General features: G+C 34.9%; 1 protein-coding gene across 1 annotated transcript in view; it reads left to right on the top strand.

The window, feature by feature from the left end:
- Window positions 1–22,864, top strand: part of SHPRH (SNF2 histone linker PHD RING helicase) — an 84,051-nt gene that overhangs the window by 14,526 nt on the left and 46,661 nt on the right. Inside the window, exons 5-14 of the mRNA XM_025383841.1 lie at window positions 1,220–1,298; window positions 1,926–2,076; window positions 3,533–3,641; window positions 4,240–4,496; window positions 6,072–6,731; window positions 7,989–8,240; window positions 9,061–9,139; window positions 14,504–14,667; window positions 14,783–15,039; window positions 16,751–16,872. Of these exons, the coding sequence (XP_025239626.1) occupies window positions 1,220–1,298; window positions 1,926–2,076; window positions 3,533–3,641; window positions 4,240–4,496; window positions 6,072–6,731; window positions 7,989–8,240; window positions 9,061–9,139; window positions 14,504–14,667; window positions 14,783–15,039; window positions 16,751–16,872 (2,130 nt within the window). The remainder of the gene's footprint in view (window positions 1–1,219; window positions 1,299–1,925; window positions 2,077–3,532; window positions 3,642–4,239; window positions 4,497–6,071; window positions 6,732–7,988; window positions 8,241–9,060; window positions 9,140–14,503; window positions 14,668–14,782; window positions 15,040–16,750; window positions 16,873–22,864) is intronic.

Consider the following 22,864-nt stretch of genomic DNA (forward strand, 5'->3'; position numbering starts at 1 on the left):
TATCCATTGTGCTACTCTGTATGCCCCCATGTACTTATAGCTTAGCTCACACTTGTAAATAAGAACATGTGGTATTTGTTTTTCTGTTCCAGAGTTACTTCACTTGGAATAATGACCTCCATTTTCATCCAAGTTGCTGCAAAAAACATTATTTCATTCTTTTTTATGGCTGTATAGTATTCCATGGTTTCCATGGTGTGTATACACACCTGCTCCCCTCCACCCACATTTTCTTTATCCACTCATTGATTGATGGGCACTTAAGTTGGTTCCATATCTTTGCAATTGTCAATTCGTACTGCAATAAACATGTGAGCGTGGGTGTCTTTTTGATATAGTGACTTGTTTCCCTTTAGGGAACAAGTTCCAGTAGTGTTCTGGAGTGAATGATAGAGCTACTCTTAGTTCTTTGAGAAATCTCCATACTGTTTTCCATAGAGATTGTACTAATTTGCATTCCCATCAGTAGTGTAAAAGCATTCCCTTTTTACTGCCTTTGTGCCAGCATCTATAGATTTTTGAATTTTTAATGGCTATTTTATTCTAGAAGATAAAAATATGAAATACCTATTAATCTCTAAAGAAGCCAACTAAAAATTACTTGCTGTTTCATTGGTGGGTAGAGACATGCTACTTATTTGGCATTTGGTTTAAATAAGTTAAAATATTAAGGAGAAGGATAGTGGAAGATTCTGGTAGAAACAAACTCAGCACTTCTGAGTTATGGTTTTAGATATTTTTTTCCCAGTTAAGTAAGCCTTTCTTCTCACTCTCAGACCCATAGAAGAGGTCGTCTGATTCGGGTAAATGTGTTAGCCAGCTGGCATATGTCTATTGAGTTATTCAGAGACTTCATATAATTTATTGCAAGATTTATTTAAAAAGACTCATTTATCAGGTAGGGACTGGTTATATGTATCGGTTTTCTGTTAATTCTCTGTAATCAGCTACAGTTTGCTTATCTGTCCCATTATTTGCTGATGTGGATTTGTGCCCAAAACAAAGAGAGCTAAAGAGTAATACCAGAAGAAAGGAAACTGAGGGACCTTTAGCTTTTTACTCACATGTTAAGTATGTGGCTTTTCCAAAATGAGATTTCACAAGAATATGGGTATCACTATGTCAGAGTATCCTCACAGTTAACCTATTCGTATTTTAATGTGATTATCTGACTGAAGGCAAAACAAAAATTTGTTATTATGATTATATTTTTCTTTAGAAAGTGCCCTACACTTCTTATGGCGAGAGATTGTTACATCTGAGGGTCTGAAACTCTACTATAATCCATATACAGGCTGGTAAGGCAAAATTTTACTTATATGCTTGATTTAAAAAATAAATATAATGAAAAACTGTCTGATATTGTTAGCATATCTGTAACTTTGGCTTTACCTCATGAAGGAGTCAGAGGTGAAGTCTTATTAGACATCTCTATGGATAGGATAGATTTAGAATTAATAGCACTTGTCATTTTTCAGTGAATGAATTTGGAATAATAGACATAAAGTGCTTAGTTATCAAGATTTAAAGAGATTATTATTCTAAGTAAAAATGTTATCTTGTTTATTATGGGGCCAGTTTTTTTTTTTTTTCTTAGTAATCATTAAACATCGTGAATGAATCAGTAGTTATTGCCCTTTGTATTTTTCTTTTTATTCATAGATTCATAAAGGTCATAGAAAGAAGGCAGACATGTTCTCTTTTGACTGCCACTCATTTCTGCGGAGTTACTTGTCAGCTTAGGCAGTTTTTTTGGTTATCACATTTCTTATGTTCGTAATCTAAGGTTTGAATTATTTTACCCTAAAATACAGTTTCAGTAAACTTAGACTTTATGCATTGCTTCCAGTTCTCTTTAGAAAAAGTATAATTTGTATTCACATTCTTGTGATGTGATTTATCTGGTTTTTTTTTTTTTCCCTTAGCATCATTCGTGAGTACCCAAATTCTGGGCTGCAGTTGCTTGGTGGAATTTTAGCAGATGAGATGGGTCTTGGAAAGACAGTGGAGGTTTTGGCTCTGATTCTGACACATACTCGACAAGATGTCAAACAAGACGCTCTCACTCTTCCTGAGGTAGGAGGGGTACAGTAGGGCTTGCAAAAGCAGGGGACATATGTTCTCGAAAAGCATCATATGTTGAACATTTGCTTGGCACTTAAGTCAACACTTTCTGTTCACTCTGTGGGTAATGATTTATATTAGTGGTTAGTTAACTTCAAGTGGGCAGAGAGAATGGGGTGTTTGTGACCCAGAAGGTTTATTTTTTAAGTAATGTTGGCCAACCTGGAAGAGAATTAGCAGTCACTTACTAAACTTCCTTCTAGTTGGCAGAGAAACTCCTTTACAAAAGTACTGTTGACTCCTCAAATGTTTTGTCACTAATAAAGTCTCCATATTACTACTAAATATTTTTAAGAGCTATTTAAAAATATTGTACAAATCTCAGATATATAAATCTTAGAACCAAATAATTAGAACTTTGTTAAAGAACAGGTAGCTTAGTAAATAGATTGCTAAATGAAACAAATTTCAAGTCCTTGTCCCAAAATACATAATTGTGTATAAAAATATAAATTTTAGAGTTACAGAAACAAAATCCACTAAGGCAAATATAGTATATAGCTCGTATTTTCTAGTAATGAAATCCAAAATCAGCGTTTACATTAAATCTTGCTGAAATGAAGTCAGTAGTTAAAGGTGTAATTATAATTAATTACCTCTAGGATCCACCAGTCTCACAGCTTTAGCATTATGTTATCTTTCAGTAGGGTCAAGTTTGCAGAATTAGCCTTTCAGATTTGAATAGGAAATAGAAAAAAATATGTTTTCTTTGTAGAAGTGTGACTTGGAATATGTTGATTTAGCTCAGTAACTTCCCTCTGAGATGTCCTACTCATTACTCCTTTAATTCCAAGTTATTTTCATATTATTATAAATTCAATGGGTTAATTTTATATTTAAATATACCTTTAAAAGTTAATTTCAGGCCGGGCACGGTGGCTCACGCCTGTAATTCCCAGCACTTTGGGAGGCTGAGGCAGGCGAATCACGAGGTCAGGAGATCGAGACCATCCTGGCTAACATGGTGAAACCCCGTCTCTACTACTAAAAATACAAAAAATTAGCCAGGCGTGGTGGCGGGTGCCGGTAGTTCCAGCTACTCAGGAGGCTGAGGCAGGAGAATGGCGTGAACCTGGGAGGCGGAGCTTGCAGTGAGCCGAGATCACGCCACTGCACTCCAGCCTGGGTGACAGAGCGAGACGCCGTCTCAAAAAAAAAAAGTTAATTTTGGAGGTTCCACACATAACATTTAGGTAATTTAAGATAATATGCACATTTTTTTTAAGTGATAGCTAGCTGTAAACTCAGAAATAAAACAATGTATGTATCTACAGCTATTTGGCCCTTTCTCTTGCAAGTTTTTTACAACTGTTTTGCATTTCCATAAAGAAGGAAAGTTAATTTCAATAAACAATTCAGAATACTGAGAGCAAAACACTGTGTAACTACTGACTGTTGTTTGTGTCAGGGAAAAGTGGTGAATTACTTTATTCCGTCACATTATTTTGGAGGAAAACTGAAAGAGACAGAAATCCAGAATATCGAATTTGAACCAAAAGAAAAAGTTCAATGCCCTCGTAAGTATGACATCTCTTAAAGGAAATACCTTTTTGTAGTGATCTTTGCTAAAGTTCTTGCAATCCTTAGAGATATCTTGTAATTGTTATAAATAATTGTTTTTACAGTTATGTATGCTTTTCATAAATGAATTCAATTACAAGTCATAATATCTTAACAAAAGTAAAGATGTATTCTTTTGTTTGACTTGGCCCAGGTAGTTCTTGCTCAATCTGTTGTATTTAAATCTCTTTAGCTTGCAGTTTAAACCAGGCTTTATTTATCTTTTAGGAAATGAACGTTTCATATACTAATCATAGCGTATACTTAAATAATTGTGAGAGTTTTCTTTTATAATTCTGAATGATTGTTGTTTTATAACATTAACAATTCAATAAGAGTAATTCTTCCTTCAATTATTTGTATTACACTAATTTGTTTCTTAATATGCTGAGATACATTTTTATTACATATTTTTTCAAAATGACACTATGTTGTAATAAATCTTTGATTTATTTTTTTCTTAACTCAGTCCTCACACAGATTAAGATTAACCAAGTTTTACTTTCTTTTCATTTTAATTATTTTCACTGAATTAGCATATCCTTTTACATTTAGCTACACGTGTGATGATCCTGACAGCTGTGAAGGAAATGAATGGAAAAAAAGGAGTGTCCATCCTTTCCATCTATAAGTATGTCAGTTCTATATATAGATACGATGTTCAACGGAACAGGAGTCTTTTGAAACGGATGCTGAAATGTTTAATTTTTGAAGGTCTCGTGAAACAGATCAAAGGCCATGGTTTTTCTGGGACTTTTACATTAGGAAAGAATTACAAGGAGGAAGATATATGTGATAAAACAAAAAAGCAGGTAACAGAGCTTAAGTTAAGCTGCATATTAAGTACATGTATGTGATACCTTACCGAGTACATTGACAGATCCTACCTTGACACTGAAACTCTTACAATCTGAAGATAAAAAACAAAATAGGAAGAGTACTTATATCTGTAACTTTTATTTTCTACTTTGTGGATATAAACGCCATGAGAGTAACTTTATTTTGGCTATCATTAAACCCAGAGGATAATGCTTGGCACATAACAAATACTCAGATATTTATTGAATGAATTATAAAATTAGTTGGCTAAGCGTATTATAGAGTCTAAAGCATCTTCTGTATTATTTATTTTTAGTATTTTTTTTAAGAGACAAGGCATCTGTCTATTGCCCTGGCTAGAATGCAGTGGTCATAGCTAACTGCAGCCTTGAACTCCTGTGCCAAGCTATCATCTTGCCTTAGCCTCCCAAGTAATTATTAGTACAGGCTCATGCTACCATGCCTGGTTAATTTTTCTTATTTTTTGTAGAGATGGGGTTCTCACTGTGTTGCCCAGGCAGGTCTGGAACTACTAAATTCTTATTTTCTTTATATTATTATCTTATAAAATTTCTGCATTTTGTTAGAAAACTGCTTCTGTTGGGCCAGTAATTTCAGTTTGCTTTTAGGAAAATAGTTAAAATATTTGCAATCATAAATAAAGACTAAAGACAACAACTCAAAATGTGGAACTAGCAGCTTGGCCACCAAGAAAAAGACAAAAAAATTATTTCCTGGAGTAGAAAGTCTGGTATTGTCCTTGGGTAGCATTGAAGACAGCAATCAACTGTGCTTTTGGTAATCCTGCTACCACCAAAACAAGAAAATTTCCCATTGAATACATGTTGTGTCTTAACTCCCCTGTTCGACCTCAGCCCTCATATCACTTGGAGGAAGCCGTCCCTGTTACCTACCTGCCTATCATACTCCCACTATGTTGTACAACCCTCTTAGGTATTCCTATAGCATCATTTTACTTTTTACTGTTCTCACTTTTCCAGTAGACCCCTTTGAGACCAGGGGCCAAATATTGTTCATATTTGTGTCCCTAGCATCTAACACAACTACTGGCACAGAATTGGCATTTAATAAGTAATTATAAGAGAGGACACATGTAGAAAAGGGAAGGAAAGAAGGAATCAAATTGCTAATTGCAGTAATCAGTGGATTATCTTTTACTTTCTTTGGATGCAATATGTTAGTACTTGGTATTTTTGTAGTTGCCCCAATTTGTGTATTTATGTACTTGAAAGTACTAGTCTTGTATTGATTCAGGCAGACTAAATCATAGTATGTTAATAACAAAATATCGGTAGCTTCCTTTATCTTCCTAATTTTTCGTCTCTTCAAATCTTATACTTGTAGAGCCTTCCTTTTCTTTTGCGATAAAGTGAGGGTCCTTACAGAGGGCAGATTGGAAGCCACTTATCAGGAGTGATTCTCCTCAGGGAAAAGGGTAGCAAAGACTGGCTGCTAGATTTTTATATGAAGTACTTACATAAAGTCAGGAGTTTAATTTCAGAAGTGCAACTATGTTGAAATCAATTAATTAAATATTTTTTTCATAGGCAGTAGGGAGTCCAAGGAAAATTCAGAAAGAATCTAGAAAATCAGGGAACAAGGACACAGATTCTGAATACTTGCCATCAAACACCTCTGATGATGATGACGATCCTTACTATTATTATTATAAGGCCAGGAGAAATCGTAGTAAATTGAGGAAAAAGCCTGTTCCATCCACAAAAAAGGGAAAAAGTCAACCATTTATCAATCCCCATTCACAAGGTCTCTGTCCAGCTACTAGCAACTCTGGAATAACTGATGTTGCTATGTCTAAAAGTACATGTATCTCTGAATTCAGCCAAGAAAATGAAACAGAGGACTGTGCTGAATCTCTAAATCCTGATGTTAGTGATGTGCCACCTTCTAATACCATGAGTCCCTTTAACACCTCTGATTATCGCTTTGAGTGCATATGTGGTGAACTTGATCAGATAGATCGTAAGCCTCGTGTTCAGTGCCTGAAGTGTCACCTGTGGCAGCATGCAAAGTGCGTGAATTATGATGAGAAAAATCTGAAGATCAAGCCTTTTTATTGCCCCCACTGCCTTGTTGCAATGGAGCCAGTGTCAACAAGAGCAACTCTGATCATCTCTCCAAGTTCCATCTGTCACCAGTGGGTGGATGAGATCAACAGGCATGTGAGGTCATCATCTCTTCGAGTCTTGGTAAGGCCACTTGGACTAGAAGGAGAGGAAGATGTGAAGTTTTTCTTGTTCATGATAGTTTCCGAATCTTTGTTTCTTTGTTGTTTATCCTCAAAACTAACTGAATGATTTAATAGTAATGTTAAAGCTTAAAGAAAAAAATTGAGACTAAGAACTAGAACAGTACAGTGTTATTCTTTTCTAACATCAGAATTTCAGCAGTGTAAGCATTCTGAATATAAAGATGTGAACACTTTTTAAAAATTCTTGAGTATGTAAATGAAAAAATCTTGGTATAAGCATTTATAGTCTTCAGAGAGAAATGCAATCTAAAGGCAGCACTGTGGTATAGGAGCTACTTATCTGACCTGCCATCTCTTAGCTCCAGAATCATCCTCTAAACTTCAGTTACCTCAGCTGTAAAATAAGAATTTACTTATACAGCAAATCTTTATTGACCACTTCTTATGTGCCAGGAACTGTGCTGAGTTTTAAAAATAGTATCCAGTCATATGTGAAGATTATATGATTTCATCAAGTACTGGGCACATAGTAATATTATTGTTTCCTAATATTAATAACCCATCACTAATTTCATTCTTCCTTCTTTCCATGCAAATGTTACTGAAGGTTTTTATATTTCATCCACTCTACATAGGCATGGAGAATACAGTAATAAGTAAAACAATTTTTGCTGTTAAGAAGCTCTGTTCTGTGTGGGTAGGCAAAGCTTTGAGTCTTAGTTCCATCAGTTTTGAGCAAATCACTTTATTTTTCTTATGTGTGGGATAGGAATGTTAACTACCAACAGAGTTATTGTTGAAGTTTGGAGATAATGTTTAGCACAGTATCTGAAATATAAAAGACGTTTCATAAATAATAGCTCTTATTTTTCTACATTTCATACCATTGTGCTTTCACATATGCTATTGATTCCATCCTCTTACCTACATATAGCCTTTTCTTTTTTTGCCACCTATGAGAACCTTTAAGATATACCTCAGGTTTTAACTCCTCTGTGATTTCACCTTCTCCGCTACAGAATTGGTCTTTCCACTGTGATGCTGTCATGTTTACATTTATTACAGTTTGTTGCACATCAATTATGTAATTCATCTACCACACTGGAACATGTCTTTCTCTAAACAGATATGGGATCTGTCTCATAGCATGAATGCTCCTAAGAAAATAGAGAGGACTTAGTAAAGGTATAAATGAGTGAATATTTCATTGCCTTTAGTGAGCCTTTTTGCAGTAACTGCCTGTATTATTTCCTAGGTATATCAAGGAGTGAAGAAAGATGGCTTTTTACAACCTCATTTTTTGGCAGAACAGGATATAGTTATCATCACCTATGATGTACTTCGTTCAGAATTAAATTATGTCGATATCCCACATAGCAATAGTGAGGATGGGCGTCGACTACGGAACCAGAAGCGCTATATGGCTATCCCGAGCCCCCTAGTAGCTGTGGAGTGGTGGAGGATCTGCCTTGATGAAGCTCAGATGGTTGAATGTCCCGCAGTAAAAGTGAGAGTTTCTGCAAAATCTTTTGAGGGCTGGGGAAGAAGTGGTAAATGGAATTAGGGGAACTTGAGTAGTTTAATAGTTTAAGCACAGTTAACCTGTAGTACTGATATTGGTCAAAAGTTTGTTATTAAACACTACTGGTGCTTTTCTCTTGTGCTTTGAACTACATAACCCTTTGAAATTAATTTTGTACTCTGTGAATCTTTGCTCTATGTGAAATATATATTTCTCAGTAAGATGTCAATTTATATGTGATGCAAATCAAAGTAAACTGTGTTTAGGAACTTCTATAAGCATTTCTGCTAACTGGGAGCTCATCATGTAGCCTCAGATAGCTTTGAACCAGAGTTGACTTTGACAGTCTTTTAAATCAGAGGCCAAATGGTAGCAGAAAATACTACTTTAGAGACAGAATTTTAATTCAGCCTTTGAATGTCATATGTCTTTTTTCTTTTGTCTTTGGCCAGTCTATAACCTGAACTGAATATATGAATCATATCTATTAGTGTATCTGGAGGATAGAGTGATGTAGGAGATGGATCAGTTATTCAGGGGGCTTTTTCATTCTGTATGTATTTGAACTACCCCTCTGTTTTAGGGGACTGTGTGGCAGCTTCCCATTAATGAGAACCACTGTACTGGAAGATGGTCCATTGAATATGACATTCAACATTAAGTATGATAACTGTTAAATAAAAGCAGGTACATCTCACCGGAAGTGTAGCTTTTAATGGGCTGTTTTTCATGAGTATGACTGACTTCTGTGTTCTTTCTCTGGTTTTCTGGATTTTGTTTTTATTTCATTTTTCTCTCTCATCAGGCTGCAGAAATGGCCCAGCGTTTGAGCGGGATTAATCGGTGGTGTATCAGTGGCACTCCAGTACAGAGAGGATTAGAGGGTAATGTATGTTTTCCTGATATATTGCATGCATTTGGAAAGCTTCATTTTTTAGAGAGAAAAGTATTGTTACGTTTAACCTTTGCTGAAGTCCTTATTGACGTGATGATTCATGTCTTTATAGTTGACTCCTAATAGTTTTAAGCATTTATCTTTTTAAATGGGACTCAGATGATTTTTCTGTTTATGTATATGAGGACAGATATATATTAAGAGGTCTCATTACCTTAAGTTGAACAATTATTGAACCTGCCTAAACAGCATAGATATGTCTGATTCAAAATCAGAGTTCCAAAGTCATAAGTAGAAAACAGAAAGAATCTAACCCAAAAAGAAACACTAACCCAAAAAGAAACACCCAAAAAGAAACAAAGGGTAGAGGCAGGGAGGAGGAGAGGCAGAAAAAGAGAGAAAGGGAGTTAATTTCAATTGACTGTGTCTATGAAAATGGAGACTAGTTTTTATTGTGTGAACCCATGAATACTAGGGCCATAATTTTAGTAATTATAGAAGTTGTTAATAGCCTTATAATGTCACACTATATGTATATACCATTATTCCTTGTACCATTCCTTTTCTTGAACATTTAGATTGTGTCTAGTTTTTTCCTCCTCTCCATACATACATTGAAATTATCCTTCTACGTTAATCTTATTCAATATCACTTTTTCTGTAGAACAGACACTGTATTTCTAAAACCTTTATTCAAGTTGTGAATATCTAAAATGAAAAGTTTAACTAAATCTTGTTTTATGTATTTCCCTAAAAGCTGTTATTAAAGTGTAGTTAAATTACAAAATTTAAACATACTTGGAGTTCTGTAATAAATACTCATCTTCAAAACTTATCTTTCTGAAAACCCAAGTTTTCGTATGTTTGTGTTCAGCAGCATGACTTACTCCGCTAAAACAGAAATCTCAGCATCTGTTACTTTGACCTTTAAAAGCAGTATTTTCCAATGATTATTTTTAGGAGGAAAAAGTTTTCTAGTAATATTTTCTAGTATATATTTAAATATGTGCATAACTTAAATGTTACGTTTAGATACATATTTATAGAATCATATCAGGTTCAGTAAAGGACCACATTTAGTGGTCTCCTTTCATGTTTGGAAACTGTCGAAATTATAAATAGGCATTAATAAGGTCTAAGATCTTACTCAGCTCAAAAGTTAGCTGAGAGGATATAGAAAAGAGTATATGATTATCAGAGTTACTCTTTCTCATTTTAATATTGAGATAATATGAGCAATAATTTCTTAGTTCCTGGGTAGGTTTTTTTGGAGATATAAGATGTTGGCAAGTGTTTTGAGCACCTGTCACCGTTCAACAAATTCTTGAGTAATTTTTTAAAAAACAGCTTTATTTTATTTATATCTTTGAACTTCATTGAGGTATGAATGACATAGAATATAACTAAATATTTAAAATACCACATTTGAAAAGTTTTGACATGTATGTGTAGCCATGAATATATTTGCACAATAAGGCAAGTTTCCTCATGTTCCATGTCAGCTCCAAAAGAGCTTTTCCAGACTTTCTAGAAATTTGTCTTTCCCCCTTGCCTCCATATCTCTCTGGTATCTTTATGATTCTTGCAATTAAATGGTTTTTTTCTAGTTGTCACACTAGGAATGTTAGCCTACTCATGACTTACCATGTTGTATTTGGACATGGAAGTCTCATTTCTTTTCTTTTTGTGCTAAACTAGGGTTTCTCAACATTGGCCATATTGACATTTGGGGCCAGATAATTCTTCTTGGGGAACTGTCCTGATGTTTTAGGATGTTTAGCTTCTACCCACTAGATGCTGGTAGCACTCCTACAATTCTGACACCCAGAAATGTCTTCAGAAATTGCCAGACTGAAATAATGTCATCTACTTGGAATGTCAAATATGGAAGAACGCTTCCTAACACTTTCCATCCCCTACACTGTGTGTCTACATAATGTATTCATTTGTATATAGAAATCATTGGCTTTGGGAAATATAAAAACCAGGGTTTACATCCTGACTTATTAGTTGTTTGTCCATAAACAAATTCCTTAAACATTTAAGTCCTTATTTTTCTTATCTGTAAAATAAGGTGTTTTAAAGGTGAATTATGATGAAGTATACAAAGGATTTAGCACAGTACCTAACAAATATTAAATATTCAGTGAATGATAGTTGCTTCTACTTCTGCTTTTGTTGTTGTTTTTTTTTCCATTTATGTAGTCGTTTATGTATTTTAGTGTTTTGAAAGTGTTGACTTTAAAATAACAAATGCTTTGTGATGCATTTATTATTTCATTTATTATTATTTATGTGTTTCATTTATTTCTTTGTGAGGTAGGATAGAATCTTAGTCAGATTTTTGCTGTTAGGAAACCACAGACTGGATAACTACAAAAAAGATAAGTCTATTTAACTCACAATTCTAGAGGCTGGGACATCTAAGAGCATGACACTGGCAACTGGCGAGGATCATCCCATGGTGGAAGGTGGAAGGGAGTACATAAGATAGAGAAAAGCATCAGGGGCTGGACTTACTTTGTGACAACCAACCCTTGAGATAACTAACCCAATCCCGCAATAATGACATTAATCCCCTCATGAGGGTTCCACCCTCATGAACGAGTCACATATTATTAGGCCCCACCGCCTAACATTGTTCATTGAAGTTTAAGCTTCTAACACATGAACTTTTGGGGGATATATTCAAACCATAACAGATGATAAGCAAAAGTACATACAATCCCTGATCTATTGAGCTTACAGCTTAGAGGAGAACATATATTTCTTAAAATATTTCTTAAATACTTAGATCAATATCAAAATTGCAATTGAGATAACTTTCACAAATGAAAAAAATGGAAAATTCTAACTATAACAGGTTTCATTAAAAAAAATCTTATTCTGTAACATCATACAATTGGGATGCAGAAGGAACTGACAACTGAGCTGTGATCTGAAACATTAACATGGGCCAGGTAAAGAGGAAAGAAAAATCCTCTATTGTAGCGAAAACAGAAAATATTGATGTAAATGGATCATGTGGCAGAAATAGTGTGGCTAGAGCATAAAGAGCTAGGGAGATGATGGTGGATGGAGAGACTAGGTGAGTAGAGATGGGACCATCCATGGAGGATGTTATTCCCCATGTTAAAGAATTTTGTTTTTTTTCTTAAAAGTAGTAGGAGCTATTGAAACAATTTAAACACAGTGGTTGGGGGTCATTTTGTGGTTACATTTGTATTTCAAAAGATCACTCAAGTCGCAGTGTGGAGAGTGGTTTAGAAGAGGGTAAGAGTGGGTGTTAGGATATCAATTGATTGTCTATAAGAAGTAATCTAGGCAAGTGGTGCTGACACTTAATTTGGACTAGGTTTGTCCTAAAGGTACAGAAAAAAGTGGATAAGGCAAAATTAACAAGCCTCCAGGGACAGATCAGGAGATACCAAGATTTCTGACTTACATAAATCCGTGAATGGTGACTGGTTTCCCCAGTGAATACTACCAGAAAAGAAACATGGGCCAGGCGCGGAGGCTCACACTTGTAATCCCAGCACTTTGGGAGGCTGAGACGGGTGGATCATCTGAGATCAGGAGTTCGAGACCAACATGGGGAAGCCTCATCTCTACTAAAAGTATAAAAATTAGCTGGACGTGGTGGTGGGCGCCTATAATCCCAGCTAGTCGGGAGACTGAGGCAGGAGAATCCCTTGAACCTGGGAGGTGGAAGTTGCAGTGGAGTCGAGATTGCACCATTGCCCTCCAGCCTGGGCGACAGAGCAAGACTCTTTCTCAAAAAGAAAAAAAAGAAGCACGTGTGCAAAAATATTATGAATTTGAGATTTCAGCAAGTTGAGTTTGAGATGGCTTTGGGACCTCAAAGAAGAGGTAGCATATAGCAATTGAATTGATTTGAGCTGAAAATATACATCTGTGAACCTTTGTATAGCAGTGATGCATTGGTTCTTTCAGATGTTGCTAACTCCCAGCAACCATCAAGGTAACTTAATTCAATCTAAAGATTTGTTGATCATCTTCAGAATAAGTGTTATAGGTGTGGGAAGGATATTTGTATTATTATTTTATGGCTTCTGAAGAGAATATATGCCCATTGTGGAAAAGTTTGAACTGTACATAAAAGTATAAATAAAATTACAAGCTGGACATGGTGGCTCACACCTGTAATTCCAGCACTTTGGGAGGCTGAGGTGGGAGGATAACTTGAGCCCAGGAGTTCAAGATCAGTCTGGGCAGCATAGGGAAACCCTGTCTCTACAGAAAATAAAAAAAAGTAGCCAGGCATGGTGGCACACACCTATGATCTCAGCTACTCGGGAGGCTGAGGTAGGATCACTGAGCCCAGGAGGTTGAGGCTGCAGTGAGCTAAGATGGTGCCACTGCAGTCCAGCCTGGGCAACAGCAAGACTTTGTCTCAAAAAAAAAAAAAAAAAAAAAAAAGAATTAACAAAATTACACTCATAGTCTTCATTTGAAGACAAAACCACATCGAATCTTTTCTATGTAGATGTTTATATATTTGAGCTTATTCTGCCTGCACAATTTTATATTCCTTTTTTTTTCCCCACTTAACATCATATCCAAAGCAGTTTTTCTTAACTCCTTACAGATAAATATATGGAAAACTGTTTAGGGTATGTTAAGTGGGCGGGTGGAGGGGAATAGAATATAAAATTGAGTGTGCCCAGTAAAGAGATATACAAGAAGTCCCATGCTCTAAAGCTAACAAATACAAGGCATGCTGAATCAGAAAAGAAAAATAGTTCTATTTTATGGGATTACCATAATTTATTTATTTGAGTCATTTTTCTACATATTGTTGCTATGAATATCACTGTGTAAGTAAATCTTATCTATATTTTTATTACTCTCTTAGCCTTCTTTTCTAGGAGAATTATTAGATAAAGGATATGAGGAATATTGCATCAGAAGATATTCTTCATGTCATCTGTGTGATTAGAAATTCTTTTTTCCAATCCAGCAAATCTTGGCGTCTATTGGTTTCAGAGCATGGTATTTCTTACGTATGTCTTACCAAGTACATTCAGTTGAGTGGTTTTTTGGTTTAACTTCTGATAGAAATTTCAGATTTTTGAATTAAGTATAAGCTTTGTATAATGAATGATTCTATAAACCTAACATTATTTTAGCACCTAGCACAAAACCTAGGGCAGAATAGATGCTCAATAAATATAAATGGAATTGGAATTGAATTTCAGATTTAAGAGCCTATACAGCCTGTATTTTAATTCATGGAAAGTTCTATGTGCGTGTAATGTCTGTAGAAACACTTCTGCAAACTAGTAATGAAGTAATAGAGTTATTCTCAATGTACTTATTTTTTTCTTTTCAGATCTTTTTGGGTTAGTGGTCTTTCTTGGTATTGAACCTTACTGTGTCAAACACTGGTGGGTTCGACTTCTCTATCGGCCTTACTGCAAGAAGAATCCTCAGCATCTCTACAGCTTTATTGCCAAGATACTGTGGAGGTCTGCAAAGAAAGATGTAATTGACCAAGTCAGTACAATAAGTTTTTATTGATATAGGTACTATAAGAGAAAAGAAAGAACTGGGATAGAAAGTTAAATTTTTAGGTGACATCTTTTTTTTTTTTTTCTGCTCCTTTTTACAGATCCAAATACCACCACAAACCGAAGAAATACACTGGCTCCACTTTTCTCCAGTGGAAAGGCATTTCTATCACCGTCAGCATGAGGTGTGCTGCCAGGATGCGGTGGTAAAACTCAGGAAGATTTCTGACTGGGCTCTGAAGCTCAGCAGCCTGGACAGAAGGACTGTCACCTCTATCCTGTATCCATTGCTGAGGCTCAGACAGGCCTGCTGTCACCCACAGGCTGTTCGTGGGGAGTTCTTGCCACTCCAAAAAAGGTTTTATTATCAACTTTTTTATATTGCAGTTGATATATCATAATAGACAATATTTCTGGCCCATAGTTTCATTCAGAGATGTGTAACTGAGTTGTCAGTTATTTTTAATGGTGTGGAGGGTTTTCTTTGGTGTGGAACCTCATTTGCAACAGAGAATTATATCAAAATTATTTTCATGGTTTTCAGCTTTTCTCTTTTGCAGTGGGTTTGGTTTTTTTTTTTTTTTTTTTGAGACAGTGTCTCACTCTCTTTCCCAGGCTGGAGTGCAGTGATGTGATCATAGCTCACAGTGACAGCCTCAAATTCCTGGGCTCAAGTGATCCTCCTGCCCCAGCCTCTAAGTAGCTAAGGCTACAAGTACACACTACTACAGCCAGCTAATTATTTTATTTTATATTATTTTATTTTATTTTATTTTTTGAGATGGAGTTTCACTTTTGTTGCCCAGGCTAGAGTGCAGTGGCACAATCTCAGCTCACTGCAATCTCCGCGTCCTGGGTTCCAGCGATTCTCCTGCCCCACCCTTGCAAGTAGCAGGGATTACAGACATGTGCCACCATGCCCAGCTAATTTTGTAATTTTAGTAGACGTGGGGTTTCATCATGTTGGTCAGGCTGGTCTTGAACTCCTGACCTCCAGGTAATCCACCCCGCTCAGCCTCCCAAAGTGCTGAGATTACAGGCATGAGCCACCACGCCCGGCCTGTTTTATGTTTTTGTAGAGACAGGGCCTTGCTATGTTGCCTGAGCTGATCCTGAACACCTGGCCCCAAGCAGTCCTCCTGTCTCACCCTCCCAAACTGTTGGGATGACAGGCGTGAACCACCACACCTGGCCTTGAACATTTCTTTTAAAATTAGGATTATTGTTGAGGTTTTTTAAAAATTATTATTTTGTTATTTAGGGTTTTGGCTGTACTCCAGATATGAAAGGCTTTTGCTCTTTATTTCATAGTTCCCACATCAAGGAATTAGATTACCATTAAATGTTTTCTATCTCTCTGATTATTCATTCTGAGAACATTAAGAAATTTGTGTTCATAATACTCTGTTGTCCCAGAAAGTTTTTGTGAATCAGACTGCAACTCAGGAACTGGCCTTTGGCTATAAGAGATAGAAAGAGGATTCAATTTTGTCTTTGCTTTTAAGCAGGTTATAGACAAATAAGGGAAATGATGAAAATTACAGATTTCTAAACTGTGAAGTGAACATGGTAAATTTCAAAAGGTATATGTACACATTACTATGTACAGTTAGAGTCCAAAAACAATTTATATGTGAATGATTAAGGTTAGACAACCTTTCAGTGGAATGGCATTTAACCTTTGAGGATCTTCATTTTTTTACTAATTAAAAAAATATTCAGGCTCAGAGGTTTTCTAATTAAGTTGCAGTGCTGGGATTCAGAGTCAGTCTTACATTTTAATATTTGTAATGTTTAAATATATCATGTTGTACTTTGTTCTTGAGGAAGATTTTTCTAGTTTCATTCTACCTTTACTGAAATGGGAAAAATTTAAAGAATGATGTGATCAAATAAAGGTACTTACATGGGAAAAAATAATGGTAAAAATGGAAGCAAAAAAGAAATGCCAGAGATATCACAAAAACTGCAAGAGTCTCATACTCTTGATCATTTGTGATATAACACTCCCACTGGAGTAACACTTGGGATTTTCTTTCTGGTTTTCAACAGTCTACCTTTTCTTTTAGCACCATGACAATGGAAGAGCTGCTGACATCTCTGCAGAAGAAATGTGGAACTGAATGTGAAGAAGCACATCGACAGCTAGTTTGTGCTCTCAATGGCTTAGCGGGCATTCATATTATTAAAGGTAGAAGGTGATTGCTTTGTTATCTCTGATTCTTCCAAACACTTCCTGAGTAAAGTTAATTATAGAATCAAAATCCCTCCCAAAAAGATACTCTCACACACTACTGAATATAGTTTAAATAGGTTCAACTTAATAGAGAGCAGTTTCATAGAACGTCTCAAAAAGCTTTGAAGGTTACATATGATTTAACCAAACATTTCCATTTTTAGTTCTTTTTTGAGGAAATGAGGATACACAGATTTGTATTTAAGTTGTTAATCTTAGTCTTTAATAGTATAATAGTAAACAACTAGTCAAAATAATTAGAAATAGAAAAATGGTTAAATTTTGACACATTAAAGGGATATTGTTCATTGATTTAAAAATAGTATTGTTTGTAGGATCATTTTTTCAGCAAATATTTGTGTGCCACACCTCATCTAGGTAACGATGATATGGTAAATAAAGTAACTCTGATCTTGCAGACCTTAAATTCTTACAGAGAGTGACAAGTACACACACACCCTCCCACACAGACACAAAATGTATATGTGTAAAGTTATAGTGTTATATATTATGCACAAAATTAAAGCAGGTTAGAAAGAGCATCTTATATTTACATATCTACATGGATGAATATTAGTGACTTCTCCATCTGTCATGGATCACTCTTTTTGCGTTAGGTCTAATATCTTACAAACTGTCATTTCACGTATTTTGCCTGTTACTATAGTTTTTACAGGAAAGAGAGTAAATCCATTCTCTGTTACTCTATCTTGGCTGGAAGCAAAGTTATATAACTGGCACTTTTAATAAGCTCCATGTGGATACACCTTTCCATTCCATATAAATATGAGAAACATTAAAACTGTATTCCGTAGGTTCAAGAGTTAAGATGAAACGTGTTAAGTAGAAACACTGAAAACATTGAAACTTCTGGAAATCAAAATTTCAATGTCTAATATAGAAAATTGACTTAATAAATAAATTAGACACCGCCTAAGAAAAAAATCAATAAAGTCAAAGTATAGAATAGCGATAGAAACTCTCCAACATGAAAAGCAAATGAAGAATACTGAAAATTTTGAAAAACGCATCAGTGAGGTTGTGGACTACTTCACATGACCTGATATAAATGTGTAGAGTCCCCAAAGGAAAAAAGAAAAAAAAAAAAAGGAAGAAATATATTGTGGGTTTTATATCATGTAAATGTACAGTGTACAAAAGCAATAATACAAAGTCTTTGTGGGGAGACATGGATGTATAATATTGTAAGATTATTATCCTGTATATAAAGAGGTATTATATGAAGGTAGACTGTGACAAGGCAAAGAATGTGCACCCCACAGCCACCACTTCAAAATACAACAAGGAGTTAGAGGTAATAATCCAAAAGAATAGATAAAAGTAAAAAAATAAAAAATCAGCCGGGCGCGGTGGTTCGTGCCTATAATCCCAGCACTTTGGGAAGCCAAGGCGGGCAGATCATGAGCTTAGGAGATAGAGACTATCCTGGCCAACATGGTGAAACCCCGTCTCTACTAAAAGTACAAAAATTAGCTGGGCATGGTGGCATGAGCCTGTAGTCCCAGTTACTTGGGAGGCTGAGACAGGAGAATCGCTTGAACCCTGGAGGTGGAGGTTGCAGTGAGCCGAGATTGCACCAGTGCACCCCAGCCTGGGCTACAGAGCGGGACTCCATCTCAAAAAAATAAATAATAATAATAAATAAATCTTCAATCAAAAAAAAAAGCAAAAAGTAAAAAAGGATTCAAAAAACAAATGAGATGATTAGAAAACAAACAGCAAGATGGTAGATTTAAACACAAGCTTATCAGTGATCACGTAAACTGTAATGGTCTGAATAGCCCAATTAAGAGGCCTGGATTGTCAGACTGGATTAAAAACAATAACCATCAATTGTGTTCTCTATAAGAAACCCACTTTACATTTAAAGATGCAAATGTAAGAGGATGAAAAAAGATACGTTAACACTAATCAAAAGAAAGATAAAGCCACTATATTTCTGTCAAGTAAAATAGATTTCTTACTAATACTGCCTGCTAACTGATTGTACCACTGGACCTTCTAAAGTAGATTTCAGAGCAAAGAATATTACCAAGGATAAAGGGTGTTACTTTATCACTAGAGAAAAAAATTCTAAATGTATCTAAAACAAGAGTTTCAAAATAAATACTAAAAACTGACAGAATTATAATGAGAAATAAACAAGTGTGTAATGTCAGAGATTTCTACATCCCTCTCTCAGTTATGTATAGAATAAGTAAAAAATAAGTGAGGGCGTACATATCTCAGACACTGCTGTCAACCAGTTGACCTAATCAGTGTTTATTGACTACCCAACGAAAGAGGAATATACATTGTTTTCAAGTACATGTTAAATGTGTATGCAGATATGGCATATTCTGGTCTGTAAAACAAGGCAGTAAATTTCAGAGGATTCATGCCTACAGAGTGTATTCTGTGGCCAGAGTGGTAGATGCCAATAACAGAAGGATAATTGGAAAGTCCCCAAATACTTTGAAATTAAAACACACTTCTAAACCTTTGGGTTAAAAAATAAAAGGAAAAGTAGGAGATACTTTGAAGTGAATAAAAATGAAATACCAAAATTTGTGGGGTATAGCAAATCAGTTATTAAAAAGAAATTCATAGCATTAAACATGTACTAGAAAAGAAAAAAGTTTCATATTGGAGACTTCAACTGCTACCTTAAGAAATTTAGAACAAGAGCAAATGAAGTACAAAGAAATCAGTTGCCCAAAGAAATGTTTGCTTTTTGTAGAATATAAGGAAATATTAAGCCTCTTTGAGAAGCCTGTCTGTAGTTGTTAGCTCTTTAGCATAATAGAACCAGAAATGGCAAGTATCTCTGTATCTCTTATTGTGCTAGATACTTGGATAGAGTTATAAGGATTCTCAGAAGCTTAGTAGAAATAGCTCTAGACAAGAACTGAATAGGATGGGCCTTCTTATATGCTGCAGTTGGAACCCTGTGAAATGGTGTATATTGGTCAAAATTTCCGAACTTCAGTGTCTTTGTCAATAAAATATACAGGTGCTTTACTTACCTCAACTATTGTTCTTAATACAAAATGTCGAAGCACATTGAAAACTTTATAAAAACATAGAGATGAAGAATGATGTTATTGATTATGGTAATATGAAGGTTACCTCGGATTCTTACCACTTTCAACCTACTCACAATGTAAATTCTGTTATCAATATTTAATAGAAAAAGGCATATTATATATTCCTGTTAAATTGTTCACATATAGTACATGTAACTTTGTGGGCAAATCTCCCCTGTAGGGTATTCCCTAGAAAGTCCTCAATTTAGCTAGCAGTGTACTGTTTATTATTAAGAGAAATCCCCCACCAGAAAGTCCATTAATAAAGGATATATTCCTTCTGAATTTAATTGTAATTTACTTTTTTTTTTTTTTTTTTTTTTGAGACGAAGTCTCGCTCTGTCGCCCAGGCTGGAGTTCTGTGGCGGGATCTCAGCTCACTGCAAGCTCCGCCTCCTCAGTTTACGCCATTCTCCTGCCTCAGCCTACCAAGTAGCTGGGACTACAGGCGCCTGCCACCTCGCCCAGCTAGTTTTTTGTATTTTTTTTAGTAGAGATGGAGTTTCACCATGTTAGCCAGGATGGTCTCGATCTCCTGACGTCATGATCCACCCATCTCGGCCTCCCAAAGTGCTAGGATTACAGGCTTGAGCCACCGCGCCCAGCCTAATTGTAATTTTCTACTTAATTGTAATAGATTTGCTGCTTTTAGTTTTTATTAACTTCATAGTGATGTGTTAAACAATATTCATTTTTTAAAGTAACATTACATATATAACTTACATAAATTAGATTCTTCTAATGTGAAGATCAGACAGTGAAGGTCTGACTTCTCAAAGAAATCTAAAATTAATTTCAAACTCTAAAAATACTTGCTTATATCTAAATAAATACATGTGATACATTAATTCATATTCTGAGATTCTCCTTGACTGGTATTAAACACATTTTATTATTCCAATTTTGAACATTGTGTTTTCTGCAGATGATTTTTGGAGAAAATTAACTTGACAATATCAAATCCACTACAGTTTACTCAGAAATGTTAGCGCCATCAAGTGGCTAAGAATGGGTATTTCCAAATTTGACTTAAACCTTTATAACATTGAATATGGGTATTTTTGTGTCTTCCTCAGAAAGCATGTCTTTTTAAAAATAAACATGAAAAACCAGGTATTATAGTGAATAGGTCAAATTCAGCTGCTTCACACTATAGTCTAATCACTATACCTTCTTTAAAAGGTATGGTAATTATGAAGAGAAAATTGTTAAATGAATTATTCTCTATAAATGATAGTATAAATACTGATAGTATTCATAATGTCATTTGAAAAGCTTTTATCAAGACTCTTAACTAAAAAAGAACTCACTGTGAAGATAACTGAATGTTAATGCCTGCGTTATAATGTAACTTTATTATTGTGAAAATAATCTCGCTTATTTAAAGGGAATAGAAGTTGGCTGACTACAGTTCTTTGATAATGTGTGTTTTAGAAAACTTTGTATTAGCTAACTAATAGAACTAGATGTAAAGCAATAGTATAAAAGCTATTGTTCCAAAAATTTCTTTTAAATTAGGTATTTTGCACAACACTGAATATGCATAATGCCACTGAACTACACACTTTAAAAAGGGCTGAGATGGTAAATTTTATGTATGTTTTACCAAAATTAAGATATGTGTATAAACTTACATATGAGCTAAAAAAAGAAACGACTTCAAAATTTACAAAGGTTTGCATATGTATATATATATATATATAGATCTCATTGTAACTATGAACATGGTCCTAATTACATGATATTCATCAAACCAGCTTGAAGTTTTTTTTAAAAAGAAGTATATGTGATACTTAGGAAAAAAACTTGCTCAGCAAATAAGAGCTAGAACATCTGTGTACCTTTTTTTGGTATTTGATTGCATGGTTTTGCCACTATTAGATTTTTGCTTTGGTAGTATTTATAATTTACCTGTTTTGAATTTTCCAAGCAGCAATTAAGATAGATTCTATTATTCAAGCCATTAAAAATGTTCATCTCTTATTTTATTGAGGTATCATCAAACTTTCTATATAAAGAAGTAGATAATACATAGGCATTGCAAGCCATAAGATCTCTGCGCAACTATCAGCTTGACTGTTGTAGTACAACAGCAGCCACAGGCAGTACAAAAACAAATGAGTAGAGCTGGGTTCTAATAAAACTATTTATGGACCTTGAAATTTAATTTTCACATGTCAAGAAATTTTTTTTTTTAAATTTTTTTCAACTATTTAAAAATGTAAAATTCATTCTAAGCTGATGGGCCCAACAGATAGGCAGAGGGTAGAAATGACCCGTGGGCCATACTTTGCCAGCCTGTGCTTTAATCGATACTTTTTGAATTGCTTTATTTGAACGAGGTGCTAATTATGAATAGTAGAAAACAGCGTACATCTCAGACTAACTGATTTGTGTGACCAGAAGTAGAGGTGAGATCCCTAAGTTTCTGACATGAAGTTTTTAATTGCAAATCATTTGGCCTAATACCAAGAACAATAATAGCTACCAAGAATAGTATATTTTTCTGATCATTATGTATAGGTTGGTCGAGTGTCTTAAATTTTTTTATAAAAAATCTATAATTACCTTAAGTTTTTCCTTAATTTCAAACATCATAATGACTAGTGATTGACACCCTTTAACTTCAGCAAGAGGAAATGTTTTTGTCTAAATTAAAAGTTTATCCAGTAGCATAATCTCAAAACATTACAGACAGGTTTGATTATAAACATATTTCAGTATAATTTTAAAACATTACAAATGTAATATAAGAACATTATATTCCATGGAATTAAAAAAGGAACTGTACTCAGCCTTTTTTAAAACTTGGGCAATCATATTAATACCAAGTCAGATTTCTTTATTAAAAAAATAGGTAT

Source organism: Theropithecus gelada, chromosome 4 (assembly GCF_003255815.1).
Source record: "Theropithecus gelada isolate Dixy chromosome 4, Tgel_1.0, whole genome shotgun sequence".
Taxonomy (NCBI): Eukaryota; Metazoa; Chordata; class Mammalia; order Primates; family Cercopithecidae; genus Theropithecus; species Theropithecus gelada.